Here is a 20,816-nt window from a genome sequence, read left to right on the forward strand (position 1 = left end):
AGATTACAGGCATAATCCACCAATGCCCAGCTTGGAAACCATCTTTAATGAAAAATCTTAGTAGAAACAAACTAATGTGATACAGAAAAAGTGTGGACATCCTTACCTTGTGCTGGTATCGAGTGTCAAATGCATGCTTTGTCAAAAGATTCTTTATTACAGAGATAGCTGTGTATCTTATCTCATAATTGTCTTGAAGAGCAATGGAGGTTTCCCTCAGAAGCAGACCAACCAAGAAATGATTCTTGCAATACTCATCTGATAAACTGTATTCAAGATTTGAATCTGCAGTACAATAAATTTAGACACACACAAAAATATTCCAAAAATTACCATACAATTAAAATACAGCCTTCATTTAATATGTGATCATGCCAGCAAGGTTTATACTTTTCATTAGTGATGAAATGGATTGATTCTTTTAGAATATAAAATGAGCATGCAAATTTTTACAAGCCAGGAGCTCTGGTAATTAGGACTAGATGACAGTTTTAATGACAATTTCAGACAGGAAAAAAGTCTTTTCTCCCCCTAGATTCTTTTAAAAGTCTTAAAAATCTTCAATTAGAACCTAAAGTGAAATTGTTCTATATCTGGCAATGCCATAACACATTTATTTATATCTGAAGGGATTTAGTGACAACTAGCAATTCAACTCTGCACAATGCTTGATTTATTTATCCACTTATTCCTTGAAAAATGGGAAAAGGAAGAGAAACTAGACAATTGGATCATTCTAACAATAATAAAATAAGCATGGACTGTTGTAGTCATCATTATGTATCAGCCTGAACATATACTTGAGCTATAAGGAAAATAACCAAACCAGCCTCATTTCACTCCAGTTCTTTAATATCATAAAACCATCATTTCAAATTGTACTTTTCTTTCCTTTTTAGATCTCTGGGTGAGTTAAATTCTAGACTATGCTTGGCAATTGCATCTAAAAACTCAAAAGGGAGGGGCACTGGTGGCTCATGCCTGTAATCCTAGCTACATAGGAGGCTGAGATTTAAGGATCACAGTTTGAAGCCAGCTTGGGCAGTTTGTGAGACTCTTAGCACCAACTACCTTCTGGTGAAAGCTGGAAGTTGGACTGTAGCTCAAGTGGTAGAGTGCTAGCCTTTAGCACAAAAGCTCAGGGACAGCACACAATGAGTTCAAGCCTTAGCATACATGGGCACGCAAATACACGCACAGGCACAGATACAGGCACTCTCTCTCTCTCTCTCTCTCAAGGGATTGTAATCAAGTTTAGTAAAGAAAAAACTTTTTTGAATACAGGATCTTGAATTCAGTTCTTGTGCTTATTAGGCAGGTGCTCTATCCCTTGGGCTATGCTCTTAGCCATTTTTTATTTGTTTTTATTAGAGTTTCACATTTATTCCTATTTTGGCCTGGCTATGATGCTCCTATTTTTACTTCCCACTAAGCTATGATGACAGACATATACCACCATGTCCAAATTTTATTGATGGACATGGAGTCTCACAAACATTTTGCCTAGTTTGGCATCAACTCTAATCCTCCCAACCTTTACCTTCTGAGTAGCTAGGAATGTAGGCACAGGCCACCATACCTGGCAAGTTTATTAATATCTATAATAGAATTCTTTATTTCTTTCCACCTACTATATAATTTTGTTAGGCCAGAAAGCAAAAAAGTTTGTCTTCAATTTCTTAAAAAATTATTTGGCTGTTTAGCCCCTAATATAATGTAATGGTATCCAGTTAGGACTTTATAAGTGATGCAAGTAATTAATTTTAATCCTAAATCTTTATTATTTATCTTCCCCTTCTCTTCCCTGAGCCACTTATAGCTATTAGTAAATACTAGGGGATGTATATGAGCTATACATGCTCAGAATCAAATTATGAATAGTTGCCAATGTAACTGGCTTGAATTCTACCACCAAGTCCATCAGTAGTGAGCAGAGACATTCCAAAAGTCCCAAAAAGAAACATAAGAGTTTCTTTCAGCATTTGCCATGCTATTTTTTGGTGTGGATTGTAATTATTTTCTATGTACAAGGGCCAGACAGTACTGATTAGTCAAGGTAGCCTTTTTTGGGTAGATTTATTTTCAATGGTAATTTATTGTTCTTTTACTTTGTAACTCCAGTGATGTGAATGAATGCAATCAGGTGTTTTCAAGCACATCTTCAAAATTGAGGCCAAGTTGCCATGAAAGAAGGTGAGGGAGGAGGCAAGTGTGGGAGAAGTGCTCCCCCTCCCTAGCAGAACACATACCCTGAAGCCCACCCCTGATTCCCCAAGCTGGCAAGCAGTAGAAACTTGTTTCCTGGGTACAGACATTAGAAGGAAGATCCCTCTCACCACAAAAGTAGAGACATAGACACCACTGTGTAGATGTTCTGGGTGTGATACATTCAAAGGCTCATGTTGGCTAGGGAAGATTTGAAAAGCAAACCAAGCCCATCCATCATGGCCAATCATTCCATCAACTATGTTTAGAAACATCATTACTACTTTAGAGTGAACCAAGTTAAACCTACCTACTGAAGTCAAACAGTCCACCACAAATGAATAAATATCTAATTGATATATGAAAAGAAAGGGGACAAATAAAAAACATAATAACATAAGAATAGTGTTACACAACAAAGCATTCAATAAAACTAGTAATGGAGATTAACACTGCAGGCATTTTGTAAGTTTAGTACATATATACTACTATTGTCCTCTGCCTATATATTTTCTTTTCTTTTTCTTTTTCTTCTTTTGCCAATCCTGGGTCTTAGATTCTGGGCCTGAGCACTGTCTCTGGCTTCTTTCTGCTCAAGGCTAGCACTCTGCCACTTGAGACACAGCGCCGCTTCTGGCCATTTTCTGTATATGTGGTGCTGGGGAATTGAACCCAGGGCCTCTTGTATACGAGGCAAGCACTCTTAGAGCCACTAGGCCATATTTCCAGCCTATATATTTTCTTTTTCCATGCTTTCTACCTGCTTTTTCTTCAGTTAAGATTCAAATAAGCAAAGAGAAATTTTCCTCGTATCTGACATCTGTGTTTACACAGAAATCTGTTACACGCTCTGTTTCTTCAGACTGTGAATATTCCCACTGATACTACAAAGGAAAGGCACCATGGTTGTAATGGACCTGATCTTTGCATGCTAACAATACTGCAGCTACATTCAGGCTAACTGATTAGCTAGAAAACCTTATGCTACAATAGTGCTAGCAAATTTTTTTTGTTTGGTTTTGGGTTTTTGGGGTTTTTTTTGCCAGTCCTGGGACTTGGACTCAGGGCCTGAGCACTGTCCCTGGCTTCTTTTTGCTCAAGACTAGCACTCTGCCACTTGAGCCACAGCACCACTTGGGCTTTTTCTACATATGTGGTGCTGAGGAATCGAACCCAGGGCTTCATGTATACAAGGCAAGCACTCTTGCCACTAGGTCATATTCCCAGCCATCTAGCCAATTTTTTTAAGTGGAAGAAAACAATTTGAAATAATGGAGCACAAATAAGTACCTTGAATTCTCCGTTTAGGTTTTGCAAATGTCATTGGCAAGTTCAGAGGTATATAATGTTCGTGATTACAAATTGTTTGTAGAAATTCAAATTTGTATTCAGCCAGAACCTAAATGGGAGGAAATCATATATTAACTTAAGATTCAGCAAGCACTTAAAAAACATTAGAGGGGTGGGGGGGAAATGAGGGGGGAGGTAACAAGTTGAATAAGAAATGTACTCACTGCCTTACATATGAAACTGTAACCCCTCTGTACTTCACTTTGACAATAAAAAAAAAAACAAAACAAACCTCTACTACCCTGCTTGTCACTAGAAAAAACAAACATTAGGAGTTTTGCTTTTGGTTTGTAACAGAAAGTTATAAGTATTCTAAGAAGGCCTGGAGATGCAACCTGTGCAAAAGACAGTGAATACAACAAGCCCCAGAATGTTGTATTTCAAAGACTTGTCATAATGGTGATGTTGGTTTGCACCTGAGAAATGGGATTTTGGATTTTTCTGGTCGCTTGTGGGGCTTGAACTTGGCCTGGGTGCTCTGCCTGAGGGTCTTTGTGTTCAAGGCTAGCACTCTTCCACTTGAGCCAGAGCACCACTTCCGGAAATGGGATTTTGCTGCATTCTCTATGGGATGAGAGAGACTGTGTCTTTCCTAGTAGCCTTTGGACTGAGTGTGGCTTGTGGTGAAAATCTCTTCTGTTTCCCTTCTGAGCATCCAAAATTTTGACCAGTTTCAATAGATGACTAGTCTCCCGATAAAACCCCTCAATTCTGAGGTTCACATGGGATTCTCTGAAAAGAACTATTAGACACATATGGCTGCTTCACTGCTGGAGGAGAGTAACCAGGAAGGAAAGGCTCTGAAGTCTTCCTGGGCACAGCCACAGACTGCAGCTGAAGAACCTCATCAGGTCACTAGAATGCTAATGAATTACTGACCGGGAAGGAGTGTTGGGGACCCTTCAAACACATCCAAATATTCTGTGCTTTGAGGTACAAACAAGCATCACCTGGGGTCATGGTCTAATATCTGACACCCACTATGATTATGACCTCATAGCTTACCTTAGGGTCTTTGGGGCTGAATCCAGATATATAGTCATTTATCAAATGGAAAATAAATCCTCTATCCATCAGGGTCAAACAGCGCTGTAGAAACCACAGTGAAATGGAAGGTTAGTTATGTAATTCTGAAAGTTTCCCATGTAAAACTTCCAAAAACATTTAAAAATTTCTTCTATAGGTAGGAGCCAGTGGCTCATATCTATAAATCCTAGCTATGCAGAAGACAGATCTGAGGATTGCGGTTTGAAGTCAGCCAAGGCAGAAAAGTCTGTGAGACTCTTATCTCCAATTAACTACCAAAAAGTCAGGAATGGAGCTGTGTCTCAAGTGGTAGAGTGCTAGTCTTGAGCACAAAAACTCAGAAACAGACCCCAAGCCCTGAGTTCAAGCCCAGGACATTAAGATGATATTTTCATTTTTACAAATAATATAGTAATAGCTGTCAAAAATTAATGAAGTGAGTATTGGAATGGGACTCAAGGATCTCTAACTGCACAATTTTCAAAGAACACACACACACACACACACACACACACACACACACACACACACACACACTTATACCTGTAATCAATTCAGTGATATGGCCTCATTTTAATCAACCCTTAAGGGCAGAGGGAGGTATAGGGTATAAGTTAGTTGGAAGTGGGCTTGCTTATATAAACAATTCAGATAAAAAAAATAGTTTACTTGGTGCCTTGGCCTATTAAAACATTCATTTCCTCTGAAAGATATATAGATATAGATATATGGTTCTCATTACCCGGCAGGCTCTCATCCCTCCATACATTTCCTTCATATTAATGTCTAAGATACTGCCTAATGATGTCCTCCTCAAAACCTTGAAATAGCTGCCTATTGCCTCCAACTCCTTAGCCTGGCATTCAAGGATTCTCAGGAGCATGTTCTAACTTACTTCTCCAGCTTTGTTTCCCCATCAAGCTTGCTGCCATTCTGGATGAACACCAGATCTGTCTTGGAGAACTATGCTTCTTGCTTTTGCTAATGCTCCCTGGTCATAATCTTTCCCTTCTTCATTCTTCTACAGTATTTTGTTTGTGTTTTTATTGTTACCATTTTTATGATTATACGTATTTGAATGTGAGCTCACCTCTTTGAATCCTCACACAGAAGCCTAACAAATGTTTGTTTACTGAAGTTATGTAAATACTACTATTATTAAACCAACACTATTCTGTTTCCTTTGCATAGTAAACTTTATGTTTAAGCCTGTTGAAGAAACTAAGATGTTACATTTCAGATAATTTCATCCTTACTTTAGTTTAGCTTAGTTTTTTGGGGGGGGAGGAGTCAGTCACGGGGCTTGAACTCAGGGCCTGGGCACTGTCCCTGAGCTCTTTTTTTCTCAAGGCTAGCACGCTACCACTTGAGCCACAGCTCCACTTCTGTTTTTTGTGTTTTTCTTTTTTTTGTAGTTTAGTGGTGACAAGAATCTCACAGACTTTTCTGCACAGGCTGGCTTTAAACTGTGATCCTCAGATCTCAGCCTTCTAAGTAGCTAAGATTATAGACATGAGCCACCAGCACTAGACTCCTTATTTTATTTTAAAAAGACATGTGGATTATTATTGTTACTTATTTTTTTGCTGGTATTGGGGTTTGAACTCAGGCCCTCAAGGCTGCTCATAGTTAGCACTTTACCACTTGAGCTATGTCTCCAGCATAGTTGGCTGGTTATTTTGGAGATGAAGTCTCTTGGACTTTTCTCATGGAGTCTCATTGGTACCAGGCTCAAAACAATTCTTTCATTAGAAAGTCATAGAGTTAGTCACTGTTGTGTAACAGCTACTCTTGCAGGCTGAGACTGAAGGATCTCTTGAGCCCAGGAATTTGGGGCCAGCTTGAGCAATGTCAGGAGACTCTGCCTTCCTCAAATAAAACTTGCAGAGCTGAAACATATGTGTGAATTTTTAATTAAAATAACAAGAGTATATCAGATGCTAAAAGTGCTTAAGTGAATTATCATCCATGAAGTTTTTTCTTTTTTTTTTTTTTAATACAAGGTCTTGCTATGTAGCCCATGCTGGCCTTTAACTCTCGGTCCTTGCGCCTAAGCCTTCCTAGTGCTAGGATTCCAGTGACCATGAAGTTCTCAATAAAAGGCTGATGCATGGTGAAGAGCTATCAGGAGAGAGGGGAGTGGAAAAAAGGGCAAAACAAATGTATTACAAAGTCACGCCTGTCCTCTGTGAAAAATCAAGTGTTGTTATCCATTTTCTAAAACAGCTGCATTCTCATACTGCACCTTCCATACTGACACTAATAAAACATAATGTTAACCATGTTTCTTTCCTAAATATAGGGATTGCTGCTATCTCCCAAATAGAATAACCTCATCAACCAAAACTAACAATTTTCATTCACATGTATTTAGCAACTTTCAGGCTGTAGTTATTATACCAAATAGGTTGTTTTAGGTCCAAAGTTGCAAACTCAAAAGCCAATAGGGGGTGGTCAGAGAAGTGATTTAAATACAAAAAGAAGGTGAGGGGAATGATAAGGAATGGGGACTATGGTAAACTTTTGAAGTATGTGACCTAACAGTATTTAGATGAAATATGTCTTAAAACATACTGTGAAATAAGCCGAGCTTGTCTTCTGGCAAAACCACCAGTGTGGGGCTTTTGATTTAATTAGTCATTTTAGTGGGGTGTAGGGTGAGGACCAAACTTGGCTTAATCCATTAAGTCAGTTCATAGTTCATAATAGCCCAGTCAGCCCAGTCAGTAGAAAAACAGGCAATATTTGGTCTATGCTTTCAAGACCATTTCTGTGAAGACTTCCCTACCAGGTTCAGGCTGAATTTTAACTCACCTTCAGAAAATTAGCCAAACTATAATTCACATTTCTTGACTCATCAGGAATCTCTGCGTAGCGAATAGTCACATGGGGAATTATGGCGAACAGCACCGACTGTAAGAGGCAATGGTATTCCTCTGGAAATCTCTGGTTCCTGGGAAGCTTCAATTCAATAAGGACAGAAAAAGCCTTTAAGCAATTGCCATTTTTACCTTCAAACACATTTTATGTATAAGTGTTTTTAAACTGAAGTATAAATTTTTTTACCAAGTTAAAAAAAGACATCATTGAGGGGCTGGGAATATGGCCTAGTGGTAGAGTGCTTGCCTCGCATACATGAAGCCCTGGGTTCGATTCCTCAGCACCACATATATAGAAAAATCTGGAAGTGGCACTGTGGCTCAAGTGGTAGTGTGCTAGCCTTGAGCAAAAAGAAGCCAGGGACAGTACTCAGTCCCTGAGTCCAAACTCCAGGACTGGCAAAAAAAAAAAAAAAAAGACATCATTGAGCCACATATGGGTGGATTATTTGAGCCACATATGGGTGGATTATATCCTAGTTATTCAGGAGGATGAGATCTGGAAGATCTTGTTTCAAAGTCAACCTAGGCAGAAAAGTCAGTGAGATTCCATCTCCAAAACACCCAGCAAAAAGTGGGGCTGGAGATGTGGCTCAAGTGGTATATATAGATTGCCAGCTGAGCAAGTGAGGTGAGCAAGCGTGAAAGCTCAAGATCAAACTCTACGATAGCTCCCCTAAAGATATTCTAGATACTTACAGGGAAATTTTTTTCCTCTAATAACATAAATAACCAAAATCATCAGTAAGAATGGGTCATTCTGACCCACTTTTGGAAACTAATGTTCCCACAATGTAATCTATTTTTTTTTCTGGTCCAAAAAGTATGTATCTCAGTTTCAGTAGTCTCTCTATAAAAGCTTTTGGTCCAATTCTGGGGTTTGAACTTAAGGCCTGGACACTCCCAGAGCTTCTTTGCCCAAGCCTGGCACTCTATCACCTGAGCAATAGCTCTGCTTCTGGCTTTTTTGGTTGTTTATTTTTTTTAAGTATTTATCATCAAACTGTATTACAGGGAGGTTACAGTTTCATACATTAGGCATTGGATACATTTCTTGTACTGTTTGTTACCTCCTCCCTCATTCCCCCTTCCCTCCTCCCCTTTTCTCTCCGCCCCGCCCCCATGAGTTGTTCAGTTGATTTACACCAAACAGTTTTGCAAATATTGCTTTTGTAGTCCTTTGTCTTTTTACCCTGTGTCTCTTGATTTTGGTATTCCCTTTCAGTTTCCTAGTTCTAATACCTGTATACCCGGTTTCCAATATACAGTCGTTTCCATAACATGAAGTTCATTTCACTTAGCATCATCTTATGTGTTCATAAGGATATAGCTATTGGGCTCTTGTCATCCTCTGCTGTGACTTGCCTAAACCTGTGCTAATTATTCCCTATAAGGGAGACCACAGAGTCCATGTTTCTTTGGGTCTGGCTCACTTCACTTAGTATATCTTTTTCCAAGCCCTTCCATTTCCTTACAAATGGGGCAATGTCATTCTTTCTGATAGAGGCATAAAATTCCATTCTGTATATGTACCACATTTTCCTGATCCATTCCTCTACTGAGGGGCATCTGGGTTGGTTCCAGATTCTAGCTATGACAAATTGCGCTGCGATGAACATAGTTGTGCTAGTGGCTTTACTGTGATTTTGTTTGTGTTCTTTTGGATAGATACCCAAAAGTGGGGCTGCTGGGTCATAGGGGAGTTCTATGTTTAGCCTTCTGAGGAATCTCCATACTGCTTGCCAGAGTGGCTGAGCCAGTTTACATTCCCACCGACAATGAAGTAGGGTTCCCTTTTGGCCACATCCCCTCCAACAATTGTTATTGTTAGTTTTCTTGATATAGGACATTCTTACTGGGGTGAGATGGAATCTCAATGTTGTTTTGATTTGCATTTCTTTTATGGCCAGTGATGTAGAGCACTTTTTCATATGTCTCTTGGCCATTCTCATTTCCTCATCAGAGAAGCCTCTTTTTAAGTCTTTAGCCCACTTGATGAGGGGGCTATTGGTTCTTTGCGGTTTTGTTTTGGAGGAAGGTAATTTTTTTTAGTTCTGCATATATTTTAAATATGAGGCCTTTTTCCGTTGAATGGCCGGTAAAGATTTTCTCCCAATCTGTGGGCTTTCTGTTTATCTTGCAAGCTATGTCCTTTGCCCTGCAGAAGCTCTGCAGTTTATTGGAGATCAGAGTCTCAGAGACTTTCTGGCACAGGCTGGCTTTGAAACTCAGTCTTTAGATCTCAGCCTACTGAGTAGCCAGGATTCCAGGCATGAGCCACCAGTGCCTTGCTCGGAAGTTTATTTTTTTTGTTGTTTTCTTTTGTTGCTAGTTGTGGAGCTTGAACTCAAAGCCTGAGCACTGCCCCTGGCTTCTTTTTGCTCAAGGCTCGTACTCTACCACTTGAGCCACAGCGCCACTTCTGGCTTTTTCCTTATATGTGGTGCCAAGGAATCGAACCCAGCGCTTCATGTATACGAGGCAAGCACTCTACCACTAGGCCATATTCCCAGCCTCAGAAGTTAATTTTTTAATAAAAATTGAGGTGAATATTTTTTACTCCACGAGACTTATGATTCCTAGAACTATGAACATTCCTTGGTATAGGTTGAGCATTCTTAATTGAAAATTTTGAAATCTAAAATGCTTCAAATTCTGAAACTACTGGAGCATCAACACAACACCACAAATGGAAAATTCCACTGCCCTCATGTAGCAGGATAGAAGTCAAAACAAAGGTGCAGTGGAATCTGGGTAACTACTTGGGAAGTTAAGAATAGGAGGATAACAATTCCAGGCTAGTCCAAGAGACTTCCTTTCTAAGCAGAAATCTGGAGTCAGTGGCATGTACCTGTGATCTTAACAACTACAGGAAATCTAAAAGTACATTGTGGCTCTCATATGAGCCTGGATAGAAAGTGAGGCCCATTCATAAAAATAACCACTAAGCTGGCCACCAGCGGCTCATGCCTGTAATCCTAGCTACTCAGAAGACTGGGATTTGATGATCATGATTTGAAGCCAGCCTGGGTAGGTAAGTCCATGAGATTCTTATCTCCAAAAAGCCAGAAATGGAGTTGTGGTTACAGTGGTAAAGTGCTCCCAACCCCACAAAGCACTGCAAAACAGAAAAACAGGCAGTCTAACAAGCATGAACATTTAGTTTCAACCTAGTGCCACTATAAAGAACACTTAAGAAAACAACAACAAGCAAGATACAAATATAACTTGTTGCATGAAAATATCCTAAAGAGTTTGTGGGGAGCTGAGAATATGGCCTAAGTGGTAAAGTGCTTGCCTTGAATACATGAAGCCCTGGGTTTGATTCCTCAGCACCACATATATAGAAAAAGCCGAAAGTGGCGCTGTGGCTCAAGTGGTGGAGTGCTAGCCTTGAGCAAAAAGAAGCCAGGGACAGTGCTCAGCCTCTGAGTTCAAGCCCCAGGACTGGCAAAAAGCAAAACAAAACAAAACAAAAAAAGAGTTTGTGGGTAAATTATATAGGAAACAAATTTCAGGCTAAGACTTGAGTTCTAATCCCAAAATATCTTACTATGTATATATAAATACTTAAAAATCAGAAAAGACCTGGAATGCTTCTGTTCCCAAGCATTTCAAATAAAGAATTTCCAATCTGTTGTATGTATGTTTATCGGAACTAGGGAAGGGGAACACCAAAGTGGAGAGTTGAAGGGTTAAAGGAGAGCCAATACAACAGCAATATTTTCAAGACAGTATGCTGTAAACCAGCTGTACATCTCAGGGAGGGGAGGAAGGAACCTGGGAGGGAGGGAGGTGGGAGAAAAATGAAGGAGGAGGTAAAAAGTTTGATAAGAAATGTACTCATTGCCTTACTTATGGAACTGTAACCCCTGTGTACATTACTTTGACAATAAAAAATGAAAAAAAAGTGAGTGCTAAAAAAAAAAGAATTTCCAATCTGTAACTTTAAAACAAATTTTATAGTATAAAAAGAATTTAAAATTATTAATTGAGCCTACTTACCTTGATTTTATTCTCTTCAAATAAGTATGTGGCCATTGACTTTGCAATTAGTTCAAAGAAAAACCATGAATACTAAAAAACGAAACAAAATAAAAACAAAACCTTAACAGTTGCCCAAATTTTTGAAGTTTAAACAAAGTTTGATGAGTTACTATGGATATTCTCTCTGACTTTACTTTTGCCAGTGCTGGGGCTTGGACTCAGCGCCTGAGCACTGTTCCTGGCTTCTTTTTGCTAAGAAACAGTGCCCAGACCCTGAGTTCATGTGTGCACACTAAATCTCAATCCTCAGGCTACTGAATAGCTGCCATTACTTTACAGGTGTGAACCACTGGCTCCTAGTACTGACGTTGTTTTGAAGAGCCATGTCTGGTGATTAAAAGAAAACTATTAATCTTGTTACCCTTTTAAAATTCTCTGCAATGAATATTATTACTGCCTGCATTCAGTTGAGACAACTCTGGTTTTTATACAACACTAACATAACCTAAGTGAGCTATGTATTTGCCCATATAATGTAACTTGAAAGAGAGAGAGAATCTTGAAGCAGATGAATTCCAAGATGCCCAAAATTCTACCAGTAATTAATCAAAATGGTGATAACCAGAGTTACCATTTACTGAGTGCCTACTACCTGCCAGAAACGATGCATCAAATATTAATAATTTGGCTGGGTACTAGTGGATCACCCTTCCAATTATAGCTACTCAGGAGGCTGAGATATGAGAACCAAGGTTCAAAGGCAGCCCTGATAGAAAGTCTGTGAGACTTACCTCCAATTAACCAGAAATGGAAGCATGGTTTAAGTGGTAGAGTGCTACCCATAAGTGAAAGAGCCAAGCAATACCACTAGGCCCTCAGTTTATACCCTAAGATTACACCCACACGAAAGAAACCAAGAAAAATATTATTAATTTATTTCATTTTTATGATCAGTAAGTTTAAATGCCTTTATTTAGGCTTGGTAAATCTCATTTGTTAATGGTGCATAGACATTGATCTATGATCAATGAGAAATTAGAATAAAGCATTGATTATACTTGTGTTGCAACAAAATTGCATAAGTAAGTTGGTAATATAATTTTAGAATATAAACATGTAAATCAGATGTTCAATTCTTTCAGTTCTGATCCCCTACTTTTTCAGTAAGTTTCCATCACTTTTTGGACTAAAAAAAATATTGATAATTTAGACATAGGAAACTGGAGGTCCAGAGATGCTTAAAAAAAAACACAAACAAACTTGCCCCAAATCACAGAACTATACTGTTAACTCATACAAGAGTCTAACCGAGCTTTGTCTAACCCAAAATTGGTCTATTTCATTTGATTGAGGGATGGATAGGGAGGATGAAGAAGGTTCTTGTGAAAAATGAGAATTGCAAAGGGAGGGTCCTACTTGGGTGTGCACATGGCTGCCTTTCTTCCTGATTTTTTTCTTCTGTTCTTACCTTTAGCAGTTTATTTATTGGTAAGAAATCTGCAGACTGTTTCAATATAGCTATCATCATAGTGGCCAGGGTTTCATGTATTAGCTGGGACTTAGGATCATTTGGCTTCTCGGGTCGGAAGCTATACTGCAAACCAAGAAGATGAATTGTAAGACACAACTGTCCCATAAAACATACCACCCAGCAAGAAAGCCTATTTCACAAACCTTTATGAAGGATCTTAAATAATTATCCAAGCCTTCTTCATGGCATTTTGAAACAATATGTAAGATGACCCTGAAATGGCAATCAACGAAGTCAGTAGGTCATGCTACAATTCATTACATGAGTTTGACTTTAAATAACATCATTATGACTAACCTTTGACATGCCTAGCACTCCTTAGAAGTGAGAAAATTACATAACCAATGGTTCAAGTCTAACAATGCTTTTAGCATCAAACATGCTCGGGTCTTATAAAATGTATGTCCTGGTTCAAGGTAACTATTGAAATTCCTTCTAGTGAGAATAAAAGGAAAAAAATAGAAAGATGAAATGGAAAGCATGCCAACCAATGAGGAAAGGGGCTAAGGAGAGACAAGAAAGAAAAAGTGACATGTAGGAAAATCAGAAGTGAATATAACTTCATACAAAGATTTAAAGTTAAAAGATGAATGATGTTTCTCAAATACCCATAAGCATGAGAATCACGTAGAAGGCTTCTTACCAGATTGCGTGGCTCCACTCCCTGAGTTTCTAATTTGTAGGTGTGAGGTGAAGTTAATGGTGAGTATTTTCACTAATTTTACTCCTAGGTGATACTGGTGCTTCTGGGCTGGGACCCACATTTTGGGATTAGAGCAACGCTTTTTAAATTTCCAACTGGGTGGTCCCCAGCAGCAGAGATAAACAGTGTGCAAGCATGGGCAGCCGGTGGCCCAGGGGAAGAGGCTGTGACAAGCCCAGGCTAGAGGTAGCCTACACTGAGCTCACAATTTTCTTAAAGTCTTCCCATTTTAATATCAAAAATCAAGTACATTTTGCCTTCTACTCTATATCTTGGTTAGTTTTTGTATAGAAACAATATGCCAGCTTGGTGCTGGTGGCTCACACCTGTTAGCTACTCAAGAGGCTGAGATATGAGGACCATGGTTCTAAGCCAGCCTGGGGAAGGAGAACTCGTGAGACTCTTAGCTTTAATTAACCACCGAAAAATCGGAAATGGAGCTGTGGCTCAAAGTGGTAGAGTGCTAGCCTTGAGACACACACACACACACACACACACACACACACACACACACACCCTCAGGGACAGTGTCCAGGCCCTAGTTTCAAGCTCCAGAATCCTCACCAAAAAGGGAGGGGGAATAAAGCCTTTATACTTTCAAGTCAAAATTGATGGCCTAGCGCCACATTCTGTGCAAAATGAGAAACACTAGCCACATGTGGATATTTAAATTGACTCGAACTAAAATAAGACACAATTGAAAATTTAAAGCCAGGTATTGGTGGCTCACGCCTGTAATCTTAGCTACTCAGAAGGCTGAGAGGCTGAGATCTGAGGATCATGGCTCAAAGCTAGCCTGGGCAGAAATGTCTGTGAGACTCTTCTCTCTAATTAGCCACTCAAAACCAGAAATGGAGCTGTGACTCAAAGTGGCAGAGCACTAGTCCTGAGCAAAGTGTTTGGGGACAGCACCCAGGCCCCAAGTTCAAGCCCCAGGACCAACAAAAAGAAAAGTCCTTAGCTGAGCTAGCCATACTTCAAGTGTGTGATAGCCAACATGTGAATAGTAGCTAATATATGGGACAACACAAAACACCGAACACTTACATCACTGGAGAAAGTTCAATTGAAACTTTATGTGTTCTTGTTCTAGAATATGCAATGTCACTATAATTGGACATGAATGGAGAAGTAAATAGCAATAAAATAATAATAGGAAACTTTAACGTCCCATAGAAAATTAATAAGGCAATATTAGACTTGAACTATACTTAGTCCAAATGGACCTAATAGTCCTATAGAGAACTTCTGTCTGACAGCAACAGAATATATTCTTCTCATGTTTATAAGGAATAATCTCCAGGATATACCACACATTAGGCCACAAATAAGTGTTAATAAACTGAAGAAGACTCAAATCATATCAAGAACTGTTTTCAACAATGCTGGCACAAAATTCAAAACTGGTAACAGGAGGAACTGGAAAATTCAAAAATATGTGTAAATTAAACAACATACTCTTGAGCAAGCAGCCAAAACAAAGAAATCAAAGAGCAATTAGAAAATATCTTCAGACAAATAATAATGAAAATACAACATACCTAAACCAATAGAATGAAAAAGAAAATAAAGGCAAAGCAGTTCTAAGAGGAAGTTGATAGCAATGAAGGCTTCCGTAGGTGAAAAAAAAAGAGAAAGATCTCCAGTAAGTAGCTTCTTTTTGTATTTTAACACTGAAACTCACTTGGTGCAGTTGATAGGAACATCACCTTCATGGATCATATTTGTGAGAACTCGGAAGAGTTGCATAAGAATTACAGGTAGAAACTGTATCATGACTTGGATCTCCATGGCATGCAAACACTAAAATAAGTCATTATTAGTTATGAGAACAAACAGAAATATGATATAATTTGCAAATGTGAAACAACAAAAAAAATCAAGTAATGAAAAATATATTGAGTAGACTATCAGCTCTTTTGAATGCAAATTTTCCGGGACCGGAGATCTTTTTGTTAATTCTTCAATCCATGCTCCTAATTTCCATTGAGATTTTGGGAGTTGATTTAATATTAAATGCTTAACTGAAGATAACACATACAATTGGGATATACAGGTATTTTTAAAGTCACTGGACTTGGGCCAATACTCAATGGTGTATAGGGAGCTGGGGGGAGAAGATGTACTTGGAAATGTACCCACTTGTCCCCCACATTCTCTGTTTTCCAGTGGAACGTAGGCTCCCATTGAATCAGGCAAACTTCAATGAAGTACACTTGTATATATAATTGGCTCCACACCAGCAGAATCTCTGAAACTGAGATCATTTTGTATTTTAACATCCTCGTACTACACTTCTTCAAAGTGCTGACAGTGTCTCTAATAATATATGTGTTACACACATTACAATGAAGAAATGTGTGCATATATATATAGCAGTGCTACAAGTAGGAACATTTGTTAAACTTCTTTCTGCTCTTTACCTCGGTCCATATTCACTCACCTGATCATTCAGCCAGCCAACATCCCATCTTCCCCTCCCCAAATCAATCCTCATGGAGCACTTTCTATTACAAATGCCATCTGTGGTGTGTGGGAAGCATGGAAGTGGATGAGCCAAGACTTTGGACTTCAAGAACTCATCGTTGCTCTTTCACAGTGTCCTTGACTTTTGTTTCCACCTTCCATCCTTATTCTCCCTACCCCTTTGCAAGGCTCTCATCCCAACAGTGACCTCCTACATCTCTGAATGGGTTCTCTCTCATCAGATGCATAGGCAACACATGGTCGCTCCTTCAAGATTTTTCTTCCTAAGCACCCCTCTTGTCCATCCTAGCTGCCTTTACCCCTTTTCAGGAAGCTCTACCCATAACCAAAATACTAAATGATTTTCTACTAGGTGTCAATACAGTTTCTCTTTCCTCCCAATGCATCTCTTATTGACAAATTAATCTTCCACCTTCCTCCAATGCTGGTTAGAGTACCTCCTACCAAGATTTTCCTTTTTTTTTTTTTTTTGCAGTGCTACATCCCTAGCACTCAAGATTTTATTTTATTTTATTGTAGTGCCAGTCCTGGGGCTTGAACTTGAGGTATTATCCCAGCTTCACTCCTGGCTTTTTGTGTATGTTTAATTGGACATAAGGACAGACTTTCCTTCCCTGGCTGGCTATAAACTGTTTCAGATGGCAATCTCCTGAGTAGTTAGGATTACAGGTGTGAGACACTGGTACTGGCTCAAGATTTTATTTTTGATACTTCTCAATTACCTAGGGCAGTGGTTCTCAACCAGAAGCCACTGTTTTCCCCCAGGGGATTTGGCAGTGTCTTGAGATTTTATTTTATTTTTTATTTTTGGTTATCACAATTGGGGGATGGTGCTATTGAGCTCTAGTGCACAGAGGTATCTTACAAAATATAGGAGACTCCACAATAAAGGCTTATCCTTAAATGTCAACAGTGTCAGAGTCGAGAAAGCCCGGCTTAGGGAATTAGTAATTTCAAGTGATATCCCGTCCAGACTATATTTTCAGTTTCTGCACTGTTCTTTGAATCTACCCGACACTTTGTTACCTATGTGCCTTTATTCAGATTTTAGCAAATCATAGCTATCCTTCCAAGACAAGTTCAAACTTCTACTCCATCAAAACTATTTCCCCATTCAATAATGGCACATTGAACATACTTCCAATATTCAGACAGATCAAAAAGAAGACATGATGCTAAGTTAAGTAACTATATTACCTATAATCCTAGTTAGTCAGGAGGCTGAAATATGAGGATGGTGGTTCAGAGGCAGCACAGACAGGAAAGTCTCCAATTGACTACTAGAAAAGCTAGAGATGGAGGTGTGGCTTAAGTGGTAGAGCACTAGCTGGTGAGCAAGAAAGTCCAGTGAGAGCTCAAAGCCCTGAGATCAAGCTACAACTCTGGCAGGCACACGCATGTGTATACACACACGCACATCTCAAAAGTAAATCTCTGCAGTGTAAACAGTAAATGGTATGGTAGTGGCATCTACAAAATACATAAAGGATGAATAACTGAGTTCCAGTGAGAGAGAATATTAGCTAAGGCTCCAGAGAATAGGCAAATCAAGGAATAGGTAGGATAATGGCATGGAGAAAAACAGAAACAGTCATTCCATGCCGGAAGGATCTCGCTGCTACCAGTGTTGCTTCTATTTAATTTATTCTCAACACAGCAGTCAGAATGTTCTTTCTGAAATGCAAATTGGATAATGCCATCTTTCCCTTGTTCAAAACAAAACCAACACCATAAAGAACTGTCATCAGCTTTCCTTACCTACGGGTGTACTCAACCTTGCTCTGTAAACTCAGCTCTTGGCATCAAACACCCCTCCACTATGTGCTATGCTCCAGCTATGCTGCCTATTCCTCTGTCCTGCAAACACACCAGTGAAAGATATTTACACCTACCACTACATTCTATCATCACCTACAGCTGTCTTCTTGTCCAGTTTCTTTTCAACTCAAAATGGCAGTGTCAGTTTGGCACTGGTGGCTCACGCCTGTAATCCTAGCTACTTAGGAGGTTGTGAGGATCACAGTTTGAAGCCTGCCTGGGCAAAAAAAGTCCCTAATCTTTGTTTAACCTCTAGAAAACCAGAAGTGGAGTTGTGGCTCAAAGTTGTAGAGCTCTAGCTTTAAGCAAGAAAACTGAGCTTTTTGCACTCAGGGTCTGAGTTCAAGTCCTGTGACCAACAACAATTTAAAAAAAACTGTCAGAGCTAGGAATGTGGCTTAATGGTAGAGTGCTTGCCTAGCAAGCATGAAGCCCTCAGTTGATTCCTCAGCATCGCATATACAGAAAAAGGCAGAAGTGGCGCTGTGGCTCAAGTGGTAGAGTGCCAGCCTTGAGCAAAAAGAAGCCAGGGACAGTGCTCAGGCCCTGAGTCCAAGCCCCAGGACAGACAAAAACAAAACAAAACAGTGTCTTAGACAGGTTTTCCATGCCAATTCTGTCTGGAATATACTCTAAGTCCTGTGAGATCCCAGCACTCATCTCTATCTGAAGTTACTTACTGCTTTATAATCTATTTATCTCCACCCCATCAATAGCAGCTGTGTTGTTTGAGATGTTTTGCATCATTCTCCCAGCACTCAGAACAACATTTGGCCTGTAGTAGGTTCTCAATAAATAAATGAATGATGAATGGCTGAGTAAGCAAGCAAGAAAACAAAGGGTAAGATGAAGATGGAAGCCCTCCAGCCTATGCTAGTTCGTAGTGCACTGGAACTTCTATACTTGGACACATTTGACACTGAATCACATATGGTTTGAGACTATTTGTATTTTTACATACTATCAATTAACTTATGTATGCTCTGTTTCTTCATTTAGCTTATAATGGCTCTATGGACAATTACTCTAATTATTCTTCTCTGAAGTCTCACAGTAAATAGGAAAGTAATAAATACATAATAACAGCTCTACAAGTAGATGGTAAATGAATGGATATAACAATGTCCCTTATAGGGAGAACAGATAGCAATGGTTGATAGAAAGTTCCCAGGACTGAGTCAAGAGATATGCCACAGGCTTGGCTTAGCTTTTCTAACATCAGTTGAATGACTCTAAAGGTAAGTAACCCACACTTGGGCTTCAGTTTCTTTATCTGTAATGAGAAACCTCTAGAACCCTTTTGAGCACTAACATTTTATAAAGGAACTTGGCTTTCTGAAGTTACGTGGCATTTCACTCACTGCCACTAGAGGGCAGGCATAGGTAATATAAATATAAAAAATTCCACACCCTTTCTTGCTTGCTTGCTTGCTTTCTTCATTTCAAGAACACTAATCCTGACAGGGACTGGGGACTCATGCCTGGACTCCTAGCATCTCAGGAATCTGTGATCTGAGGATCATGATTTAAAGGCTGCTAGGCTGGAAAGTCCATGAGACTCTGATCTCCAATTAACTACCAAAAAGTCATAAATGGAGCTGTGGCTCAAGTAATAGCTTTCAGTTAAAAAGCTCAGGACAAGCACCTAAGCCCTAAGTTCCAGCTCCAGGACAGGCATAAAAAAATGCTAGTCCTGTTCCATATCACTCTGTAAACTTCTTTTTTTCCAAATCTTGTCGTTCATTTCACTTAGCATCATCTTCTGTGATCATATGTACATTGCTATTGAGATATTGTGATCATCTGCTTTTTTGATTATGAATTATTTTTTGTTCTTTCTCCATAAAATCTAAACTATCTTTAATTCTGGAGATTTGCATCCTCTGCATCATCTATTCTGGATTCTAAATTTTCTACTTTTTTAAAAATTTTTATTGTCAAACTGATATACAGAGCAGTTACAGTTTCATATGTTAGGCATTGGATACATTTCTTGTACTGTTTGTTACCTCCTCCCTCATTCCCCCCTCCCCCTCCCCCTTTCCCTTTCCCCCTTGAGTTGTTCAGTAGATTTACACTAAACAGTTTTGCAAGTATTGCTTTTGTAATTGTTTGTCTTTTTTACCCTGTGTCTCTCGATTTGGGTATTCCCTTTCAATTTCCTAATTCTAATACTAGTATACACAGTTTCCGATGCACTCTGAAAACTTTTACAATGTTTCCCCACTGGAAGAAAAAACAATGGCTTTACCACACAAAGCATGAGGAGCTCTCCTACAAGTACAGAAGGACAAGATTGGAAAGTTAGATAATTTCTTAATGAAAATTAAGGCCAATAGCCACCATTGAGTGACTGTCTCCTTTCTTCTCCTCTTCAACTGTGTGTGTGTGTGTGGTGTGTGTGTGTGTGTGCGTGAGAGAGAGATTGATATATAGATATATGATAGGCAGGATGATAGTTTAAAAATTAACATCAAATGTTATTTAGATGTGGAAGTGTGGTTCAAGAGCACCAGCCTTGAGTGAAAAAGCAAAGGGACAGTGTCCCTACTCTGAGTTCAAGCCCAGTACACACACACACACACACACACACACACACACACACACACACACACACACGTCATTCTACTGGCCAAAGCCCTAAGATTTCCTATTGTACTTTCAGTAAATACTAACTTCTTATCTAAGCTTCAGAAGCTTTGCCTGATAGCACCCTGACTGATCTTCCAAGGTCATGCCTTAGCACTTTGCACACAAGCCAAACTGGAATTCTTGCTGCTCCTTGAACATACCTGGCCAGGCTTCTTCAAGGCCTTTGTGCTTGTTCTTC

At 39.3% G+C, this 20,816-nt stretch overlaps 1 protein-coding gene across 4 annotated transcripts in view; it reads right to left on the reverse strand.

Moving 5' to 3' along the window:
• Dock11 (dedicator of cytokinesis 11) overlaps positions 1 to 20,816 on the reverse strand; it is a 132,317-nt gene that overhangs the window by 52,481 nt on the left and 59,020 nt on the right. For 3 of the 4 annotated variants that reach the window (XM_048336314.1, XM_048336313.1, XM_048336316.1), the window contains 9 exons: positions 15,366 to 15,484; positions 13,122 to 13,191; positions 12,916 to 13,041; positions 11,466 to 11,537; positions 7,396 to 7,542; positions 4,561 to 4,644; positions 3,496 to 3,604; positions 2,516 to 2,554; positions 107 to 285 (listed from right to left, as the gene is read on the reverse strand). In XM_048336314.1, coding sequence (XP_048192271.1) covers positions 107 to 285; positions 2,516 to 2,554; positions 3,496 to 3,604; positions 4,561 to 4,644; positions 7,396 to 7,542; positions 11,466 to 11,537; positions 12,916 to 13,041; positions 13,122 to 13,191; positions 15,366 to 15,484 — 945 coding nt within the window. The remainder of the gene's footprint in view (positions 1 to 106; positions 286 to 2,515; positions 2,555 to 3,495; positions 3,605 to 4,560; positions 4,645 to 7,395; positions 7,543 to 11,465; positions 11,538 to 12,915; positions 13,042 to 13,121; positions 13,192 to 15,365; positions 15,485 to 20,816) is intronic. The other variant, XM_048336315.1, reaches the window with a different exon arrangement.

This window comes from Perognathus longimembris, chromosome 28, assembly GCF_023159225.1.
Source record: "Perognathus longimembris pacificus isolate PPM17 chromosome 28, ASM2315922v1, whole genome shotgun sequence".
Classification (NCBI taxonomy): Eukaryota; Metazoa; Chordata; class Mammalia; order Rodentia; family Heteromyidae; genus Perognathus; species Perognathus longimembris.